The sequence below is a fragment of the Lutjanus erythropterus genome, chromosome 17 (assembly GCF_056507025.1).
Source record: "Lutjanus erythropterus isolate fLutEry1 chromosome 17, fLutEry1.hap2, whole genome shotgun sequence".
In the NCBI taxonomy this organism is placed as follows: domain Eukaryota; kingdom Metazoa; phylum Chordata; class Actinopteri; order Lutjaniformes; family Lutjanidae; genus Lutjanus; species Lutjanus erythropterus.
In genome coordinates this window covers 7,974,247-7,997,408 of record NC_139333.1, presented here as the reverse complement: position 1 = coordinate 7,997,408, position 23,162 = coordinate 7,974,247, and the positions used below count along the sequence as shown (strand labels likewise).

At 40.0% G+C, this 23,162-nt stretch overlaps 2 protein-coding genes across 4 annotated transcripts in view; one reads left to right on the top strand and one right to left on the bottom strand.

Moving 5' to 3' along the window:
* The window catches only part of rab26 (RAB26, member RAS oncogene family), a 114,076-nt gene that overhangs the window by 52,873 nt on the left and 38,041 nt on the right, over nucleotides 1–23,162 (bottom strand). For all 3 annotated transcript variants that reach the window (XM_084740955.1, XM_084740954.1, XM_084740953.1), the window contains 2 exons: nucleotides 14,898–14,939; nucleotides 13,011–13,077 (listed from right to left, as the gene is read on the bottom strand). In XM_084740955.1, the coding sequence (XP_084597081.1) occupies nucleotides 13,011–13,077; nucleotides 14,898–14,939 (109 nt within the window). The remainder of the gene's footprint in view (nucleotides 1–13,010; nucleotides 13,078–14,897; nucleotides 14,940–23,162) is intronic.
* Nucleotides 2,434–5,204, top strand: LOC146311669 (tripartite motif-containing protein 16-like). The gene has a single exon (XM_084740781.1). It carries the CDS (start codon nucleotides 2,502–2,504, stop codon nucleotides 4,200–4,202), a length of 1,701 nt encoding a protein of 566 aa, XP_084596907.1. The 5' UTR covers nucleotides 2,434–2,501; the 3' UTR covers nucleotides 4,203–5,204.

Here is a 23,162-nt window from a genome sequence, read left to right as displayed (position 1 = left end):
TACAGAAAGCAAATAAGCATATCTCTTAAAATGTATAGGTCTGTAAGTATTCCTTTAAGTACATTTAGCTGAAAACACCAATACTAATACCAATTCTCACGTAAGTGAAGTAGCACGTTTACTTGCTACATGGTAGTATTTCTACTCAAGTAAAGCATCTCTTCTACCACTTGTTACAAAGAAGAATGAGAAGCTCATCTTTTTGACATTGTACTTTGGAGTTTCAGTTTTACTGATTTACATGCAAATTTAAAACTCTGCCACAATATCTCCATTAATTTGCAAATGGCAGCTAAGTACCAACAGGCACCCCTCTGCTCCATTACGGCCTAGAAAATTAAAAGCACACCTATGATTACTCCACACCTGCTAATGAAGAGCCAGTGTGTGTGTGTGTGTGTGTGTGTGTGTGTGTGTGTGTGTGTGGTAGCTGACTGATGAGTTTCACTTTATTCCTGCGGGCAAGTTGCTGCCCTGGCATTGATGTCACCGTGCCACAAAATGAGAGCGAGCGTCTGAAATTGCCACCGGCGTCCCCCTCCCTCCATCACCTTCATTATTCCTGTGACAGTTCCAGCAGCAGTTGTCATTTCTACCTCCTCTCCTCGCTAAGCACGGTCCACGGGGGTCCATTCTACGGTCTCCGCTTTAGAAAGTGGTGGATCAATCACGACGACAAGCGATTACTAAATTCCCCAGGCGTAGTGACAGCAGAACCCATTAATGTATGAAGCCAGTCTTTTCAGATGAACGTTGAAGAGGAATGAGCAGGTAAAGCACGAGAAATATGATAGTCGGATCAATATTTGAAGACGATTAAAGTGAGCCAAGACATTAAACTGTACAGACAATGAGTTCAATGGAGAGTACAAGCAGGCAGATACATTTGTGCACTCATTTCAGACAGATGCCCAAGAATAAAGTTGCAAAAATGCCTTTGACTGTGACCTTGCACATCCGTTTTAATATGCAGGAACATAGGTCGTAAGGTTTGTGTGTCTGTGTGTGTGTTGTGAGTAAGAAAAAGACACAGAGAGTCTGATGATGGATCGCACAGCTCAAGGCTCCCCATGTAGTAGAGCAATACCCTCAACGTTTTGTTTCCAATTGCCGTTTCCCTCTTCTCCATCCGTCTCCATCCTTTTCCTTCCATCTTTTCTATCATTTCCTTCACCCTTTCAAACTTTCTCCCCTCAACTATTGATCATCGTTCCCTCTGTCGCTGTCCATCCTCCTGTCTGTGACGGGGCATGTTTCACCCCCACAAGCTGCTCGTGATTGAGGCCTAGAGTCGCTCATTAGCGATGAAAGTAGTGACCCAAGAAGATGGAATAGAGGGAATAAAGAATGATGCAGGCAGGATGGGATGAGCGGCGACATAATGAGGTAATGACACTGATTTAATATGCAATTGTTGCGGCCTCTGAGGGTCCTGTAGTTGTCATCTGTCTCTTCTTTTGTATGTTCCTGCATCTTGTCTGTTATGGCTCATTTCAGCTATGTTACACTGTGGTACTGAGAGTAATGAAAAGATCTAACATTAAGTATACTACATTTCTTCAAACTTGTATTCTTCTTTTTTGTTATATATGTGTACGTTCCATTACAATGCCCATAAACATAATGCCTATATATTATTCTATGAATACAGGACATTTCCACTAAAAAGTTACTCCTGTCCCCACAGGGATGAAGAAACAAAGTCTCAATAAAAGGTTTTATGTAAATAACAAAATGACATAAGTACACATGAATAAAATTGAAAAATAAAAGTAAAAGTTGACTTTGCATTTAGCATTATAGTTGCATGTGAAAAAAGGACTTCCTGTGCACACATGTGGTGGCTCTTACATGTCTATGTTACATCATTTAAAATAAAAATTCTTAGTTATTAGTGGATGTCTGGCTTATGATTCTCAATGAATGCAGGGTTAGTTAGGCTTACTTTTCATTAATTATTACACAATGAGTCTTCTTTTAAGCTATAAGGAAAGCTTTAATAGCTTAAAGTAAATCAACAAATGTGTGTGAGAAAATCACTACGGCAATAATACGGCAATTTAAATACTTTGAGTTTAGTTTAATAACTCCTGTTTTTATCCATCAAAAGTTAACTAAATAGAATATGAGGAAAAGTTAGAGCAATCACCAAAGCCTGAGGAGCTGAGAAGTGTTTTACAACTAAAAACTGTTTTTTCACATAAAGATCATGTTTTAAGATATTTCATTGTAAATAAGATTCACGGTGCTGCTCCTCTCCCTGGGAAACTTGCAAGCTTGTGAAGCTTGTTAACCACTCCTCCTTCTTCCTGCTCTCAAACACAGCAACCTCCACTCCCCTTCAGATCTGCAGTTTGAAGATAGGCGTAATCAACATGTGGTGACAAGCAGGCACTGACAGCCCCATTCACTGCCGAAATATGTGTTGTTAGATCAGACCACAGACTAGTTTCAGTTTTAAGGAAGTGAAACTGAGACTGTTGTTGCCACTGAGATGTGAAATGGCGCAGAAAGGAGTTCAGCTGGACCGGGAAACCTTCTCTTGTACCATCTGTTTGGATCTACTTAAGGATCCAGTCACTATTCCCTGTGGACACAGCTACTGCATGAACTGTATTAAAAGCTTTTGGGATGAAGAGGATGAGAAGAAGATCCACAGCTGCCCTCAGTGTAAAGAGACTTTCACAGAGAGGCCTGTCCTGGTGACAAACACCATGTTAGCAGTTGTAGTGGAGGAACTGAAGAAGACTGGACCCCAAGCTGCTCCTGCTGATCACTGCTACGCTCAACCTGAAGATGTTGCCTGTGATTTCTGCACTGGAAGAAAACTGAAAGCACTCAAGTCCTGTCTGGTCTGTGTGGCCTCTTACTGTGAGAAACACCTCGAGCCACACTATGATGTACCTCCATTAAAGAAACACAAGCTGGTGGACGCCTCCAAGAAGCTCCAGGAGAACATCTGCTGTCATCATGATGAGGTGATGAAGATGTTCTGCCGCACTGATCAGCAGTGCATTTGTTATCTCTGTCCTGTGAATCAACATAAAGGCCACGACACAGTGTCAGCAGCAGCAGAACGGACTGAGAGGCAGAGAGAGCTCGAGGTGATTCGACAAAACATAAAGCAGAGAATTCAGGACAGAGAGAAAGATGTAAAAGTGCTTCAACAGGAGGTGGAGGCTATTAGTCTTTCTGCTGATAAAGCAGTGGAGGACAGTGAGAAGATCTTCACTGAGCTGATCGGTCTCATGGAGAAAAGAAGGATTGATGTGAAGCAACAGGTCAGATCCCAGCAGGAAACTGAAGTGAGTCGGGTCAAAGAGCTTCAGGAGAAGCTGGAGCAGGAGATCACTGAGCTGAAGAGAAAAGACGCTGAATTGGTGCACCTCTCACACACAGAGGATCACACCCAGTTTCTATACAACTACCCCTCACTGTCACGACTCGGTGAATCTACAAACCCATCCAGCATCGATACCCGTCCTCTGAGATACTTTGAGGATGTGGCAGCTGCTGTGTCAGAGGTCAGAGATGAACTACAAGATGTTCTGACTGAGAAATGGCCAAACATCTCACTGACAGTGACTGAAGTGGATGCTTTACTGTCACATTCACAAGCAGAGCCCAGGACCAGAGCTGGATTCTTAAAATATTATCATGAAGTCATGCTGGATCCAAACACAGCAAACGCAGAGTTGTTATTATCCGAGGGGAACACAAAAGCAACAAGAAAGAATCGTCAGTCTTATCCTGATCACCCAGACAGATTCATTAATTATGTTCAGGTTCTGTGTACAGAGGGTCTGACAGGACGTTGTTACTGGGAGCTGGAGATGAGCGGAGGAGTTTCTGTTGCAGTCTCATACAAGAACATCAGCAGAGCAGGGAGATCGGATAAATGTAGATTTGGACAAAATCACATATCTTGGGGGTTGAACTGTGACACAAACAGTTACAGCTTTTATTACAATGGGGTCAGAACTCCTGTTTCAGGTCCTCTGTCCTCCAGAGTTGGAGTGTACCTGGATCACAGTGCAGGTATTCTGTCCTTCTATGCCATCTCAGAAACCATGACTCTCCTCCACAGAGTCAGAACCACATTCACCCAGCCTCTGTATGCTGGACTTTGTCTTTATCACGTCTCATCATACAGTGCAGTTACTGCTGAGTTCTGTAAACTCAAACAGACAGAAGTCATTTAAGGGACAGTGGGTTAAACTCATCTTCATTCCCTAAAATTGTTTTTTCCATCACTGTTGCCGAGAGCTGGTTGTTGTGGCATTTCTTCTCTGCACAGATCAAACATTACAGCCAGCTCTCATTTGTTGTTTGAGTTGTTTTTTTTTTGTTTTTTTTAGGTGGTGTTTGTTTCTGTGTGTTTACTTCCATTTACCTGAACTGATATTTTTCTGCACGAGAAATGTCAATTTACTGTTGTCTGTGATTTTTCTTTTCCACTGCATGGGTCTTACAAGAGCCCAGGTCCTTCCTTTATAGACATTTTGTTCTGACCACTTTGTTAAGAAATCTTGAATTACGTTTATTTGTTTGGCAGACCAAATGTTGTTTTTGTTGTTGTCCAGATCAGCATTCAAATGAGGGACTCTTATCATTATCAATAGGAAGATTGTTTATGATTTTCTTGTACACAGCTAAGATCCTGCTCAAATAAAATTGTGCTGATGAAATTAATCTGTACATGAACTCACTGAACAAGAGCCAATTAACGGACTTCACTGATGGGACGTGTGCACAAACTGAAGGTTTACAAAATGAGTAAACAAGCGTGACAAGTCTTTTCTTCTTGTCTTTATTCCAGTGTATTATGCAAAGCTGATGAAAAAAATATGACACTAATATGAGAGAATTATTAATTTTGACAGCAAATTTTATGTAGTTTTAGTCAAACTCTTTTGACTAAAATGCCATTTAGTTTTAGTCCTTTTTTAATCCTCTGAATTGTTTGTTTAAGTCTAGTTTTAAGGTGATGCATTATTAAAACATTTCTCTATAATATCAAACTCCTACTCCCAGAGAAGACGTGTATTAAACATCATTAACATACATATAACATACATTTCTTCTCCTCTCTGTCGTTGTATGTTTTATATTAAGTAAACTGCATTTCTTCAAACATGTATTCTTCTTTTTGTTACATATTTGTTCCACACATTGGCAGGCAAATTGCTAATCTACGGTTATATTTAATGTTAATATATTATGTATTATATCACAAATTAGTTTATGAATACTTCCAAAACTACAAACAATGATTTTAAAAACAGGTCATTTACACTACAGCATTACTCCAGCAACAGTCAACTTATTTTGCCTGTGGCATTATGTTCTGTTATGTCCTCACATTGGGAGTTAGTGCACCTTTCTCCTGACCATCCTGTCTGATACTACAGAGCCACCACAGTTTAGAATTGACATGTAGCTAGTATTAGTTGCCCTATGCTGTTTAGCTATTAAACAATGTTTTTTTTTTTTTAGATTTATAGTTTTACTATCATTCTTGAAGATGCTAAATGCACAGTCCTACACATTACATGGAGAAAGACGCATAACAATACATAAACTGTGCAGAATAACCCCTTTAAACAGATAATGCATTAAATAAAGTAAACTTGTATTCAATGAAAAAAAGGGGGTAGGGATGGGAATCTCGTGGCACCTCAAAATTTGATTCCAATTCAGAGGGCTACAAGTCAATGAAAAAACAATTCTCAATGCATCAAAATTTTAACCTTCCAACCTTTGGTTTTAACCTTTTAACATTCAGCCATCCTTACCAGAACTCAGGATGCAGCCTAGTTCAGAAGTAAACATGATGCTCATGTCACATTTAATCTTTTTGACCAATTTGAGTCAGAATCTGTTCTTGACTGAATGAAAAGAGGGGAACAATTTTCAGTCTGTTAATCCAGTTTCCCTGAAATATGATATGGAAACTAAGTGGCAATTAAATGGTCTGCAGCCTTTTTATTTTAAAAATTTAACTGCATTAATTAATGAATTAATCGATTTGAAAGAATAAAAAGTCTCTTGCTTGTATGACAAGTGAGGGGGGAGTTGAGTGCTCTATTGTGTGTGGTGTTTACTTTATGTCTCCAGCAGTGGAGAGCAGTCCCTCTGCTGCACTATTAGTTCTGAGGAAAGACAAGATGTCCAAGATGCAGAGCAGGTACAAGGTTTTTGAGGTGAATGGACTGAGCACAGTTATTTTCTTCACCGCAGTTGTTTAATACTGTGGTGTGTGTCGCTCAGCTGCTCTCATGTGATACAGCTGATGGCTGCTCCACTCTGTGAACATCTGAAGGTCTTTAAGACTCTGGGCGATGGTAAAAAGTATTCACAATACACTTGACGTTCATCTTGCAAACGCAATTATTTAGACACTAAATCAAGACAATTGCATCCGCTGCCTTTTGAGACGATGAAGTACATCTCCCTGTTAACTGCTGATAACTCTAGTATGTGCACGCTTTAGACTGTCCAGACGATGTGCCGCCTTTTTTGCTCTGTCAACATCATGTTAATTTACATTTTGAAAATCGATTTTTGGCTTTTATGAATTGATTCATGATCTTCCACATCTGCATCATGATGCATTGCATCAACAGAAGTCACATTAGTCTTTACGCAACTCAGCTCAGGGTTCTTGAGATGTATATTTGAAAATGGAACAATAATTAGAGACACACTTTGGTCTTTGATGATCTCCTGACTAGAGCCACCAAGAAGTTAACATTTTGGGTGTGAGTGCTGAGCTCTTGATAACTACTGAACCAAGTGACATGTAGTTTGGTCCACACATTAGTGGTCAGTACAAACTTTAGTGATCTCCTGACTTTTTCTCATCATCAAGTCAATATTTAAATTTGTCCAAAATGCTGTTTCCTGAGGTCACAGTTTGAGTGCACGTTTGGCCAAATCTGAAGGAAGTCTTTTCAAGGCACTCCTAAGGTACTGCGTTCACAAGATTGGGCAGGACAGATAGATGGGTGGATGGACGGAGGGACAACCCAAAAACCTAATGCCTCTATCCAGGATTGTCACCCCCGTGGAGGCATAAAAACTGCTGTGTGGCTTCAAAGCTATGACCCCCTCCTCACCCCATAGGTAACAAAGAGAAGGCGATGAAGGCCATTACAGAGAAATGAAGCAGCCAAAGCACCTCATTCTGAACACTACAGCCTGAACAACCCTTTTAATCATAAACCGCCATTTGGAGCAGCCATCTGTAATGCAGCCATTACCTGTGCCATGAAATCTATTAACTCTGCCATTCTGTTTCTTTAAATTCATCATGTTGGCTCATTTTCTGCTATAAGGCAACGTGAAAGGACATTTGAAGAGATTCAATTCAAGTTGAAATGTCCACAATTTGCAAATGTGCCACCCATGTTACAACATGACTGATTGCACAGAATTAATGGTAGTGACAGGGCTTTTTTCAGGGATAGTGATTCCTTAGGAACAGAATAATTTGACAAGTAAATTCAGTAACAATACTTCTGCACATCATTTGTCATGAAGGGGCTGAAATATAACCACTCGCTCTCTTGCATCACCTGAACACCCTTGAAAACCTTGAGCTCCATTCTTCTTTAATTTCTCTGTACTCGTTACAGTGTGCTGCCTTCCAGGCGTAATGCCACTTTATTACAGGGCAAGCGTCTATTGAAAGCTCCACAATGGTTTCGCTCTAGCCTTTTATTCCTCCATCTCTCTTTCTCTACATTAGCAGATTCGTGTCTCTTGCCTTTTATCTCCATAGTGCTTTTGGCCTCAAACAACCTGGGCTAGTTTCTTTTCTTGATTGAATAAATTAAGTCTTACTAAAAATTTCTTAATCTTTCACCCTCTCCCACCCAGGTTTCTATCCCTCTCAATATCTCCTCTCTTATTTTATGTCTCTATCCCTCCCTTTGCTGTCTACCCCCCTCTTGTTACTTGTCTCCCCCACTAAGTTGGCTTTTCCACTTTTTTAACACCCGTGGTTTCGCCCCACGTGGTGGAAATGACAAACTGTCAGCTCCACTGGGGGTAAGGGGGGAAAAAAGTCTGCGGCTAGATTCTGGATCCAGCTGGACCTTCGCGGTGCCCTCGACACCAGATGGGCCTGGCAGATTGCACTGGGCTCACTGCTACCACTACCTCATTTGCACTGATTGTCTGGATCTTCTTGCTATCTCATTAAGGGCCTAATGACAGCCAAGATTGGGGACAAAGCTGAATAAAACAAACATCAATAGCTGTCTCGGGCCAAAGTATCACTTCAAGACATGCTCTAATCAAACAACTACTACTGAGCTGTTGTTGGGCACAACGTTTGCTGTATTTTAATGCTAGCTGAAGTGGCTCTCAGAGGTGGTAACTAGTTACGTACATTACTAGTTTTCAGGTATCTATAATTTGCTTGTATTTTTCTGACAACTTTTTACTTTTAGTCCCTATGTTTGAACACAAATATCTGCACTTTTTACTCCTTACATTTTCAAAACAGGCTAGTTACTTTAGTTTTAATGCATTTGAGGGGAATTACTGATTATTTTTATTTTGCATAATCGTGTGTTGCCTTCCATTAAGCATGATTTCAACCTAAATGGATGGGACAATGACACACAGAAAAGACAATTCCTTGGTGCTTTCATCAGCGCACATCAAAATGGATCAAATGTTCAGTAAATAACCACTCAAAAATAAAATGCATCAGGTCTGCACAACATCAGCGACTGTCGACTTTGGTTGAACAAGAGCATATTGATTAGGGTCAATGTAGTTGATGATAGCGGTGACAAAATTAGTTGCCAATGAATTTAACTGTTGACAAATTTTTCATTACACCACTGCACGTGTTTTTAATGTGTGGAGCTGAACTAAAGATTGTTTTTCCTGAGCTGATGGAAGAAGCGAGTGAGCCATCATCCTGTTCCCTACATCTCTGCTGCACATGCGCAATTGTGACTGGGAAGTAACAGGCAAACAAACCCCCAAACCAGCAAAGAAAAGGATTACCTGCAAGATTTGTAAGGCGGACCTTGCTTATCATGGGAGCACATTGGTAATGCACAAACATTTGAAAAGGAGGCACACTGGACATGCAGTGATGATGTGGACCTGGACAAGCCTTTGGCACATTTAGAAGGGAACCATCTCTTGCCAGATTTCACTCTTTTGATCTTTCACAGGTCTGGGGTTCCCTTCTGGACACGTCTCTGTGTCTTTGTGTCTAACAAACTTGGGAAAAAAAAAAAAAAAAGTCAAAAGCAAGTTGTATTTTTTACCTGAAAAATACAACTTTATCAGACAGACTATACAGGGAGAGAGAAACAGAAACATTTATTAAGGCTTTCTTAATTAAAGACATTTTTGAATAAAGTACTCTAACATAATATCAACTAACCAACTCACAACTTCCCCACTTGAACACCAAGCATAACTTCCCATGTTGTAACCATGAGCCCACATGTTCCTTTTTGAAGGCAACATCAGTGAAGCATACCAGAGCTGCTAGTTCTGTTAGAAACTGTGGAGCCCTGCGGCAAATGGAAAACAAACAAGAGCCTATTATAGGAAAGCTGTCGTTTACAGAATGGATTCTTATTTTCATTGTTTTGCCCATCGTGTCAGTTCTGTTCTGTCAGTTATAATACCATCATGCTCACCAAAATAATTGCAGAGTCTTGGAAACACAGAGGCATCATCACGTCCAACTGGGCAAGAAACATGAGCAGTCAGACGATCAGACAGTTTAACCAGATTATCCCAACCTTTTCTTGGAGGTAAAACTGAACACACCCAAAATGTTGATAATAATGCCTAATTAAACAAGAAAATTGTAAGTGTAGGTATACTGTATGTTCTTTTCAGGCAATGTGCCTGTATTGACGCATTTCAACAATTAACACATCGAGTACAATTGCAATATTTCTAGAAGGAATGCTATCCAAAACTACAAAGATCAAGATTGTATGAAACAGAATTTTGCTCTGAATCACATTTTTTTTTGTCTCCATCTTTGCCTCCAAGCTTTCAGTGCTGTGATGTTTTTTTCTTACACACTATCTGCATCAGTAAGTACAGAGTGACAGGGTAGACATCAGCCTCCAACAGAGAGAAAGAGCCAACAAAGCAGACATTTAGTCATAAGAAATGACAATGCATTATGACTCATTTGCTGTACAATCTTTGTACAGTCTGGAGATGTTCCTGTTTCTCTGATAAACACTGGCATGCCGTTCACGTGACATTTTCATTGAGACTTGTGGATACTTTTCAGTTTAGCACCTTATGTGCTTGAATCTTTTTCTCAACTAATAGCAGATGGCGGTGGAGCTGTTCAGTGACAGAAACTTTGGCTGTATCGAGGAGCTCTGAAGAAATATCTGTAACTGAGAGAACAGAGCATATGTGCTTGGATAGCTTTTCATGTGGAGATGAAAAAGAATAACAAATACAAGAAAGTAAGATATAAGTATACATGGTTAGTGATTTTTAGGCAATTAGCGCACGTCACACACTGATCTCAGATTTCTGAATCATTTATTAATAATAACTACAGACTTCATCCTCCATATAAGTTTTTAAATGATGAACTTTTGGCAGTGTTTTTCTCCAAACTCGATGCATCATGCTTTGGAATGTGGATCTGAATTCGAGGCACTATAATCATTTAGTCTTTTTTTAGACGTCGGACTTGCTCGCTCCTACCTGCTGATGCTCAGAAACGAGGCAGAGCCCTCTAACTGTGGGCTCTTTGGGCTACATTTCAAAGCATGACTCATGAAAAAATGTCCATTAGCTCACAGAAACTGACAGCTTTCGTGACAGCTGCATTCGGACTGCTTCCCCTGGCTCTGCCCGTCAGAGCGAATGAGCTTTATTTAAAAGTCAGTAACAGACGGACAACTCGGAGGAGCTGGTCTGAGGCTCCCCGGGAGCCTTGTTAAAGATCAGCGAGGGTAAACTGTTACACTGACAGATCAGAATAACGCCGGGCAACAGGCCAGCAACACACACACACACGGAGTAGTCCACATACGCATTCATTGAATCAGAAGGAAAAAGCACACACACGTAGTTGCAGATAATGTGAACAAAAAGTAATTCCATGCATAGGGCTGTGATGATTACCGCAGTTATGTGACCCCTACAGCAGGGCTGAGCTCATTACCATCATCATTGCACGTTATATTTGAGGGTGAATCTCATGGCATTACATTCTGCAATGCATCTGAGGTCAAAGCTACACACGACAAGTCAGGAACAAAGTTGCTAACTGGTTGACAAGTCAGGAGCCTCTGAATGGTCGACACCCAGCCGTCCACTGGAAATCTCATGATGCCTCGGGTTATTGTTTCCAATCACAGAAGAATATGGATTTATCAAACTAGAAAGGAAGATAGTTTACATAATTATTGATTCTGAGGCAATTAGCGCATTGTGGACCTATGAATCATTTATTAATAGACTTAACCCTCCATGTAAGTATTCAAATGATGAACTTGTGGATGTGTCATGCTTTGGAATATAGAGGCACTGCTACTCTAGCCTTTTTTTTTTTTTTTTACCAAGTCCAGTGGATGGCTAACAACATGCTAAAACAGTAAGAACTGTTTTCAATGACTAAAGACATTCAGTGTTGAATTTATCATTATGGATTTATTTTACTACATCTCCAAAAAGACACAGAGGTTAAAGGCTGAAATACACAATTAATAAAAGGGATTCAATCACACGAGAGCCACCGTTGTAAAGGCACAATGCTAGCATTAACATTAGCCACATGTTAGCCTTTCCTGCTTAGCTTAGTTACTTTGGGCCTAACTGTCTTCATTTTTCCAGCAGTTGGGGAAACAATAGATGAGACCTTTCTCGGTCTAGAGATGCTGCAGCGTTTATTGTTACACACTATAACCTCAACTGTACATTTACGGCCAGACTGACAACTTACTACTAAGTTTAAGTTTCTGCTCCTAAGTTTAAGTCTCTGCCGCCATGTGCAGCACCATCATTCTCCATTGCTCCATCTGCTGCTCACTCACTCTACCTCAACAGCGCTCACATAAACACTGCCCCATTCCTTACAGGAGCTGTGCTACTCTTATAACCGTATTCTTGAATTAAGTCAAAAAAAAAAAGCAAAAAAAAAAAGCAATTACTCATGCAGTGGCGCTAAACAGCTATCCTGCAGGAATATGTTGCTGTACAGTCAGAAAAAAAACATACCATCACAGCTCTTCACACTTATACAAATGTGTACACATGTGTAATCACACACAAGCACAGACTCATATATAACATATGTGACATAAGAACACAGGAACACACACACACACATTCAACAATCAGCCATTATGATGCTATTTTGTATGCTGCTGAACAGATCTGTGTTTGAGATTATGCCAGTACAGCTGTGTGTGTGTGTGTGTGTGTGTGTGTGTGTGTGTGTGTGTGTGTGTGTGTGTGTGTGTGTGTGTGTGTGTGTGTGTGTGTGTGTGTGTGTGCCACAACACCTGTTCATTCAAGTTGGCCTGAGGTGCAATACTATCTGCACTCAGCGGGGTTGTTCGAGGTATAACTGCTGCACACATACACACTCACGAACACACACACAGGAATAGCTCATAGCTGTCCCACCACCCACTGTGTGAGAGGCAGGCTCATTTTCCCACCCAGTGGTTAGCCTCTCGCTTAAGGGAACCTGCACATCACAGAGCCTCTGGCGAATGATTTCACACACACACACACACACACGTGTGTGTGTGTCTGTACACACCAGTCTATCAAATCAGCTTCAACTCAAGTGTTCTTCACTATCCCAACAGGAAAGAGGGCACAACAGGGAGCAGATGTCGATAACAAATTTGAAGTAAACAAGGGTAATGAAATGTCAGTCAGAACAGCTTGACTGTGTCAGGACTCAGGAGATGATAAAAGGTAGAGGGAACGATGTCAGTCACAATCAAACAGGCTCATGCTGACAAACAGGGGAACCCTACCATTTGCGTCGCGGTAGTAAGCGTGTGTGACACTCCGGAAACGCTCCTGTCCAGCAGTGTCCCAGATCTAGAAGGGAAGAACAACATCACCATTAATTATCAGAAATTTAAGCATGCGTCTGCCACTGTGAACCAACTTTTATTGGATTTACTAAAGTCCTCCACTTAAGAACATTGTAAACAAGAAACAACAGGAGAGAATCCATGCAGTACTATCAAATGTTTGAAAATTTCACTGTGACATCTACTCTGAACCTCACCCAGTTTGTCCATCCAGAGCACATATAGGTACTCAGTTATCATCTATCATTTCTCATAGAGAGAAATCTGAATGAACACTGAACCTAAGAGCATTTTTGTATTCTTATCTTGACCTTCTTTTCTGTACAGTGGGCTCCTATGACTGTGCCACATCAGATTCAGCAAAGGCTCCTAACTTCACTGTTAATGATCCCCCTGTTCATATTTGAGCGCACGTTCATGATACTTGTAAACTGGCATACTTAACAACCCAATAATGCCAAATATGGATATGTTTCCTGACCCATATGTAATGATGTGTTCACTCATGAAAATGGCATCAAAGAGTAAAAAAAAAAAACTATCAAAGTTTGGAGACTGAATTCCTGCATTCAGAGATCCATAATGGCAAGTCTATCATTTTAACAGTGTCAGCAGTGGAATTAAGGGATCTGCTGAAGTGAAGGAAGGGGGAACAATAATGAGTACCATGTCACCTGAAGGTTGTACTTTCAGTGTAATTAAGAGGAAAGGTTAGATATGAAAATGGCTTAAAAAAAAAACAGCTCGCCACAGCAAGGTGATCGATGACTGCACTGACATGAAGTGTCAAGGAGAGGTCTCACAAAGGCGGGACAGAATAACTGCCATGATGGGTGATGTTCACAATCAGGCATTTCGACAGAAGATGTTCACCTGGACAGTGACTTGTACATACATGTGAGGATACGATCAATAGATCTGACAGTAATGGTAATAGCTAAATTATAGTAATGATGATATTGTTAAGTTATATAAATCATTGCTTGAAAACAATGAAATACACAATTATAGGTGATAAACTTTGGTTTGGATAACAGCAGACTAAGTGATCTTTCCTAAAACCTGCCCTTTTTGTCCTGTGCTCCAATAACAGTTGAGCAAACGTAGTACCTCAGTTTGAACTTGATCCTTTCCTTATTCTGCCCTCCTAATGGTGTTTTAAGGCACATTGGGACAATTGTGTACTTTTTTTGAACATAGTTCAAACATGCATTGCTTGTCAAAGTAGCAGCAACGTCTCTAAGACATCGAAATCATGATATACTGTAAAGTAATGTTCTACAGTAGTTTTAAAGTGCGAACAGTATATGCCTGCAAGTTTCATTAAAATCATTCCTGGGAAATCACTTGAAACATCTCATTTGATAGATGGATGATGGATGAACACAGATCCATTAAAGACGAAAAAGATGAAGGGAGAGAGAAAGTGAGTGTTGCAACTGCGGTGGAAAACTCATCAGACAGTATCTAATGCCGTTTTTGAATGACGAGGATTCATCGGCATCTCTGTCTGTCCCTAACTGATAACTTCCAGGCTAATCTGATGGAAAGTCTGCTATTCCCTTTAGTGTTTTCAGTCAGGCAGAGCAGCAGGCTAATTGACTGATAGAGATTAACTAAGGCCTCATTAAGTCATCATTTGGGCTTCTTCGTCCTCCCACAGCAGGAAATGAAGATGTATGTGAGGTATATACACCATGGGAAACAGTTGCTGGTGATTTGTTATTAAAAAACACACACACGTAACCTCACTTTGTTTAAATGGAGGGTCTATTTTCATTTTTGTCAGACTAAAAGATTAAAGAGATAAATTGCTGTTCTTACCTGCAGTTTCACCTTCACAGCATCGATGCTCAGTACCTTATTCTGAAAGACAAAAAAGAACATAATTAAAAATCTGCAAATAAAGAAAGGAAGGCAACAGTAAAAATGTTAAGTAGAAGAGTGCATGAAGAGTGCAGATCTCCACAAGGCAACAGATGGTGAAGCACCTACTGCAACTGCACCACACCTCCTGTTCTGTAAACCTTCGAAAGAGGCATCAGAACCAGACTAAATGATACTTTCATAGGCTGCCAAAGGGTCCAGTGGCATTTATCTGTATTACAGGTGGCTTTTTGCGACCACAGTTGGTGTAATCAGGGCTTGGACTCTGCTGTGACATGCTCTTTTATCACTGTGATGATGTCAGCACACAGTGATATCTTCCATGGCAACAAAAACACACACACCTTTTGTTACGATGAAGACCTTTGTTTCAGGGAGTTGCATCATTTACCAACACTGTAGCTGCAAAGCCCTTCATCCTTGTGCGCGCACGTGTGGGGGCACACACACACACACACACACACACACACACACACACACACACACACACACACACACACACACACACACACACACACACACACACACACACACACACACAAATAGTATTTCAACACTTCTGCAGTACCTTTTCATGAGATAAATAATTGGTTGTTAAGCTCTTTTCAAAACAACACCACATTAATGGTCAAGAGTTGCATGAGCTCCTGCATAATATTCAACTATTCTAACAGATAGAGAGTAGATCTAACTTTGGTGTCTATCATTACAGGGGATCTGATAAAAATTGGTGAACAAGATGGATGAGTACACAGCCTCAGTCAAGAACCAGTGGGGTTATCAGCAACACTGTCTAATGTGTTTCACAGAAATACAAGTGGCTTTCTGACCTGGTACAAAACTGTTTTTTCTCTGCATTTTCAACACATTTTATCATCTTGTTGTGAAATGTTTGAAATTCAGCAAACGTTGTCCATCAAATGTTTGCTGGGATGCTACTGCTGTGTCTTGATGATGATCCCTGTGCACTTTATACATTTGTTCCATCCTGAAAGTCGTCCAGTATGTGCCTCTCAAGACATATTAGAGCAGGATGGTAGAATTTCTGCATGCAAATGCTGCGGGTGCAAACACTCTAATGTTCCTTGGTCGATTAGACCTCAGAATTTGCTATTCAGTAACATACTTCGAGGTCTCTGTGGGGCATGAGATGAAGACCTCGGAGTGCTCTCCTACTGCATGAGCAGAATAAGTAGCTTTTTGTTGCAGGCTGAAAAAAATCTAACAAAAACAGTTTATACAGTGAGTCACTTAAGGGCCTTAAGTCACACCTAAATGGGAAGATGATTGCTTCAAGGACTAGTAGAGAGGAAAATTCTGAAATCTGACAATTAAAGCTCAAATTGGCTATTCGCTAAAAACTCTTCCCTGAACAGCTATTGTCCAATCATAGCATAGCAACTGTAACCAGGCAAAGCAGGCATTTCAGGCTTTGGATTTCTCCATACAGTGTTAAAGCATGGAGCTCTAGTATGAGTGATACTTTTCTACAGTTTGGAGGTGCCTTCTTCTGGCCCTCTAAAATAATAAAACTCAGGAGTGAACGTGTGAGGAAGGGATGTGTTTATCTGCAGAAAAGTAAAGCTCAGTAGTAACTATGGCTGGGTATGAGTACTCAATACCTTTAAGGTATTAAAAAAAACAGTACCAAGTACTGTCTCCAGGCAAATGATATCTACATTTGATTGTTTCTATTCCCAGGTTTAGAAAAAGATGACCATCTGTGTGGTTTTGCTTGCAGCCAATCACAATCAAACATTCTTCTATTAATTGATTGACCCAATACAACAGCAGCTACAACCCACACAGTCTGTGGTGTGGTGAAGTTAAATGCAGTATATCTACTGGAAATGGCAGTTCAGTGAGCCAACATGCCACTTAAACACTGGAAAGTATGGCTACACCATGCACCTGAAGTATCTCATAAAAATAAATTCATAAAATTCAGAAGATGCATCGTGTTTGTAAAGCAAATGTTCTTGTCCTCAAGAAGACATGCCTCAGGCTCTAGTAGACAGGTCTGTATGCTCGCCTAGATTTCACAATCTGTAATGGACTCCTCACTAACTTTACCTTATTTTGCAATAAACTTTCAAAATATATTTGTGGGGAGATGGATGGGGAGAACTGTAGTGGTGTTGCAGGACTGAATACTTCCTATTATGTGATTGGCTATCAAATGAAGTAGATTCTAGAATAATGGCCTCACAGTTGTTTGCCTCTGTCGAGTTGCAGTTTACCTCCATGTATGACTCATATATGTCATATATACATGTATGTATTTTTTTGACAAAACTGTAGTTGTCACTATATTGACATGTATGTTTCCAGTGAATAATTTCCAGTGAGAAACATGCTTTCTTCACCGAGAGACTATTTTTATAGAGGAGGACAGAGAGCTGATTATTTGTCGTTACTTCATTATTTTATCATATTAATTCTTTGTGTAAAATGTTCTTGAGTTATGGCCAAAAATGTGCCTTGTGAGGTCATACTGATCTTGACTTTAGACCTCCAAAATCTAATCAGCTCATCCTCGAGTCCAAGTGGACGTTTGTGCCAGATTTGAAGAAATTCCAATGGAAACCCAAAAACAGAATGTCTCCAGCCACAGTTGTCACTAGCATGAAGATATAAAAAACCTGTATCAAATGAAGTACTCTGTTGGTATCAGAATTACTTTACGGTTACAGGTAGAGATGCACCGAGTTCAATTTTCTTGGCCAATTCCACTTTTCAACATGGGGGGTTGTTCTTCAGCCAGAGCTGGAAGAAAGATTTTACCTGTCAGTTTGTTAACAGTAGTCTGCTCCTGGTTACGATTAGTCTGAGAGGCTAAAAAGTTTTTTTGCTACATCTCCTTGTAGACTGCCTGTCTTCTCTTTCTCCTGTTCTTGGGATATATTGCTAACACCGACTTAATGCAAGCGTGTGTGTGGCTGTGACAGCTGCTATGATGTTCCATGTGTCTGCTGCTCACATGATGTGACAATCGCGCAGAACGTGTGTGAATTTGACAGGTACAGAACTGAATATGCAATGCTGACTGGCTGGTCACCGGTCTCTGGCATAAATTTACAGATTACGTTTAAAAAAAAAATCCCATTCATGACTAGTCTATCCACTGGGAAGTACTTCTGTATGGAAGCTGGTCCTGGATGCAATCAAGTTTATTTTTCTTTGTAACGTTAAAAGTAAAACAATCTGTTTGAAAATAAGCAATAAAATAAGTGAATGTGAGCTGAGCAAATTAAGGTTTCTAGTGGTAACTGTCACCGTTATCACTGTAAACTGCAGACCTTGACAGGCTTGGCAACAGTAATTAAAAGGGATGGGGATTAGTGAGCAGTCAATTACACCTGAGAATTGAGGATCTATGATAAGAACAGCCACCAAGTTTCCTTTATCGGAAGCTTTAACATGCACAACGAGATTCTGAAATCTGCACATAACTGCAATTAGTCAATAATTTGAAACTATTTGGATTAACATCCTGCATGTTTAGAATATTTCTGAATATTTGTCCCTCACTAGACCCATTAATGTGAACAGAAAACATCCGTAAAGCACAAGACCAGAGCTCAGGATTCAGTTTTGCGCTTCGGGACGGAATCTGTGGTTAAATGGTTTTTCATTTTCTCTCAAGGACCTGTAGAGCCAAAGAGAGTCAATATGCCAACAGTCCACTTATTGTTGGATGTTTGTGGACTTTTAAGGGCCAAGAGAGGACATGAAAATGGCAACCAGGTCTTTCTCTTTCAGTTGAGTTGGGATGAAACCAGTGCAGCAAGACAGATGAATATGACCAGAAGAAAATAGCAGACCAACAGGACACATCGTTTGAGTTTCATAAAAATGGGGAATGGGCCATCAGCAGAAAACACCTGATCTGTTGCCCCAGTCTTGGCAGAGAAATTGAAGTTATGATTGCTTTCACTCACAGATGAAAGCTTTTTTCACTGAGGCAGGTTGGTAGGTCAGACAACAAGAAGACCTTCACAATATTGAAAGAAAGCTTCTGAATATACAGTAGGAGAGTGAGAAATCTTATATGTTCAAAAGTCTTGTCCACATAACACGCAAAATGCATTTATTAAACTAAACTGAATTTTTTCCAACTAGGTTGAAGTGAATTGGAGTATGGAATTCAGTAACTAATCTCAATCTGGAGCAACCCTGCAGGCAACCATTTCTAAACGTGGCTCAGCACAGTATATCTGTGAAAATAAGCTAATCACAAGTGCAAATAAAGCCTTGGTCACTCTGCTTAATGTTGCATCACCTGCACCAAAAGTTCCTTTTAGTTCACTGCTTTGCAGTTAAGGCTGTGCTGTTGGGTTTAAAGCCTTGGCCCATTCTCAGACGACATTCGTCCTCTCATTCTTAATGCATTTCATCCATATTGCATGGGATATTGCAAGTTATAGTTCGTTTACCTTACAAATGAGAAACACTTAGCATCTTCTAAGTCTTATTGGCTGCATTTCACAGCAGTATGCTCTATATGCCTGGAAAGAGTAACTGCTCAAGGGCAGCCACTGGAAACAAACAATAAGTTTTTTCAATGCAATGCAATGAGCACAGAAAGTTCTGAAATCCTCTGATGATGATTTGTGCTGTTGATACAGTATTGCAGAGATGCTGTAGGTTTGCTCACTTATTCACACAAAGCAGTATAAAGAGCATGTATGTTTTCACATGTAACACAGAAGGACCCTTCAATGCTTCTGGTACTAGCTGTATTTGCTGTTGTGCCCTAAACCCACACCAAAACTCTGCCACTTGAGCAGTGCTGAGTTACAATGCATGACCTTTGTTCAATTTCTCTTTAAGTCTTAAGCCATGCTCAGACAGACCACAGCCCTGTGTGAAAAAACGCAGCCCCCATATTCATGAAAATGAGACTACTCCACCAGCAGCCCCTCATCCCCAAGTCTGGCATTGCCAGACTAATTCACAATTGTGAATTATCTGCCAGAGCAAATGAAACCTGGTTCCCAGGCCAAAGTCTTATGCTCAGCCACAAGAATCTTTTTAATTTTGAAAGCCTACGACAACCTGTGGCCCCACATCTGTCCAAATAAGTGGTTGTCACTGTCTGATCAAATAGCGATGTAGGCTAGCTGCTAGCTAAAACGGATAACATAAAAGGAAGGCCAGTAGAGAATAGCAAATAGTGGAAATTGCATTGTCACGGGACATTTGAGAGAAATCTTTGAATGATCAGAGACTGTGAAGTGTAAATCTTGCTAAGTCCTGCCCTCTTTTTTCTCTGTGCTCCAAAAGCTAATGATGGATGTAGGCTAGATTATGTAATGATTTGCTAACATTAGCGAACGTAAGATCTTTTAACCTTCCTTTAAAAAATATTTCAAGATAGATTAGCCCAGCACATAGCAGATCTAAGTATAGGAAATAGGAAAAGAGAAAGCTGACCAAGGTACCAAGCTTGTATTGGGGAAAAAAAGAGTGAAAAGGGGTGGGACTTGGAAAAGGTCAATTAAGAGTATCAACAAGTGTCACTATCTGGATAAACAGCCATCAATATTGGTATCAATAACATGCTAATAATACCCACCCTACTCTTCACTGGGGAGCTTATGTGGACTCAGTTCAGTGTTTTCATTTACAATATTTCATGTTATTTCTAAAACTACAAATAATAATCATATTTTACACAAGGTAAGCAGCAATATGTTTGTCACTAAGGGTAATGGAAAAACAGGAAGCGGATGAATTTAAAAAAAAAAAATCACACAGGGTGGATTTTACAGGTGTAGCCATTTAAAATCCATTTGCTGCTGAACTTTGGCCTCACCAGGAGAGAGGAAGTGTTAGCACTCTGTTCAGCTGTCCAATCGCAGATGTTTCACTGCTTTCACCTGTTATAAAGTGACCAGTAATGGAGTCACTGGAGGTTTGTTGCAATATGCAGTTTATGCGGTTGTTTTATGCAGCTGAAACGAGTGTGTTAATGTGTGGTGGGGTGTTACAGTGACGCACAGTGTTACTAATGTTTTACTTCACACTGGAGTAAAGATGTTAGCAGCACTGTGTGTAGGCTGGGTGTTTACATAACTGAGTGCACAGTACCATCCTGCAGAGTGTTTCAGCTTTAATGTGAAATCTATCAGCTACCAGTGATGAGCAGAGGTGGACATGTGAAGCAGGTTTATGAGAAAGTGTGTCAAGAAATAATGGTTCTGTCCATGTGCCAATATTTTTCTAGTCATACTGGATAAAAACAGGCAGATAACACTTCTGTCTTAGATCAAGTCTTGTCAAATGATCTGTATTTGTGTTTATTATGGGCAGCCTGTAAATGACATTGACTTGACATTGCCACCTCTTACATCTTTTTCCAGCTCCGTTATACTGGTGAGTGAATTTCTTAATCATCATTTTTCAGCAACATCACTGATGAAACATTAAGAGTTACAAATAATAATCTACAGCTATTTTTGGCACTCATGCTGAATGTTGCTGACATGGAAAAACAAACAGAAGCTGGACATCTGCTTTTGAGCTGCATGACATACAAGGACACATGTGTGAACCACACACCTGTACATATGTAGACACAAACAGAGACAAAAGAACCTGTCTCAGAGCAGTAAATCAGTCCTAAAGGCTAAAAATTCTCAAAGTAAAAACATGTTAATAACTTTATTAACCTAAAAAACTGACTTTATCTCTGCTGAGCTACAGAGGTGATGTTCCGGCGAAGATGTTAATATATTTCGTGGAATTTAAGATATTCATATATGTCCTCTGATGAGCTTGATAAAGTTAACATTTCGTCAAAGAGAACATGCTCCTTCCACAAAACAAACAGTCATCGTAAGCTTATGGCCACGAGGGAAAAAGCAGCTTTGCAGCATTGATCACTGTTATTACAGACAATTTCACCAGTAATTTAATCTTTGATTGCTGTTAATGAGCCTCACAGATCTATTATTTTACACATGAATTCACTTATTACTAATTATAGATTAAATATTTACTTAAGACGAGAGACCGAAAATAACTGAGAGATAAATTGATAGCCATGCTGGTGACATGCCTCTACACATGGCAGTGTTGGTCTGTAGGTTCACCACTTTGGTCCAGACTGAAATCACCCTACAAATATTGGATAGATTCCATTTGCATTTTTGAGTAGACATTCATGGTCCCCAGAAGATGACTCCTACCACTTGGTGATGAATACTTTTCTTTTTACCATCATCATGATGAAATGCTGCCAGGGCTTGCAAGGATAATTTAATACAGCTGAGTTAAGCTGAGTTAATTGTGTAAAGCCACGAGTTGCTTGTAGGGATGGGCATTAAAGACCCAGCACCACTTTAGAACCAGCTACAAAACTACAATTCCATTGACATCATTAAGAAATTGTATTTTCTATGCTGCGATCAATTCCCACGCTAATTGAACTCCTGCTTATGCCTGTATTTTTGGCCCCCACGTTCACTACGCTTCCCTGCTCTACAATCAAAGCATTGCTTTCACTTCTTACAGTGTATATTTTGCACTGGGAACCAGTTGGAGTGGTGAAATGTGCAAGACCGTTCGCTCATGGTGTCAACTAAAACATCTCTAAACCAACACAAAAACGACAATTAATAACAACCATTTCTTTAAACAAAACCCATCACAAACGCTAACAGAAAGTAACAACTGTACATTAAAAACACCAACAAAACATAGCATTTGTATTTTGGAACATAAACATCACATTAAACATTAAACAAGCCTCCCAGATGGTGAAAACTCCCAAACAAAGTCCATCAACAGGTCTGACACAGAAGTCTTGACCACTAAAGTTCAGTTTCAGCATCATGTAAGGTTACACATAACACCAATGATAATGATAATGATAATAATAGTAATAGTAATAATGACAATAATAATAACAATAAGTCTGCTTTTTTCTACACCAGAAAGGGAATCAATAAAGAATCAGATCAATAAGCAGAACTGATAATGGCATAGTTATCAATAAAATCTTATCAGCTCCCATCTCTTGTAGCTTGCCAGTTTTCAGGTATAGTCTGCCATGCAAATAACTTGGTAAAAATCCTTATGAGATTACGATTATTTATTATTACTTAGAAACTGATATTATTTGCATGTACATAAAGCCTAGACTTGGCCTGTTCAACACTTGGCTCACAGGCCACATTCAGCTCAGAACCAACTCTG

Excerpts from the sequence above, each read along its gene's own strand:
- LOC146311669 (XM_084740781.1), top strand. The coding sequence starts at position 2,502 with ATGGCGCAGAAAGGAGTTCAGCTGGACCGGGAAACCTTCTCTTGTACC.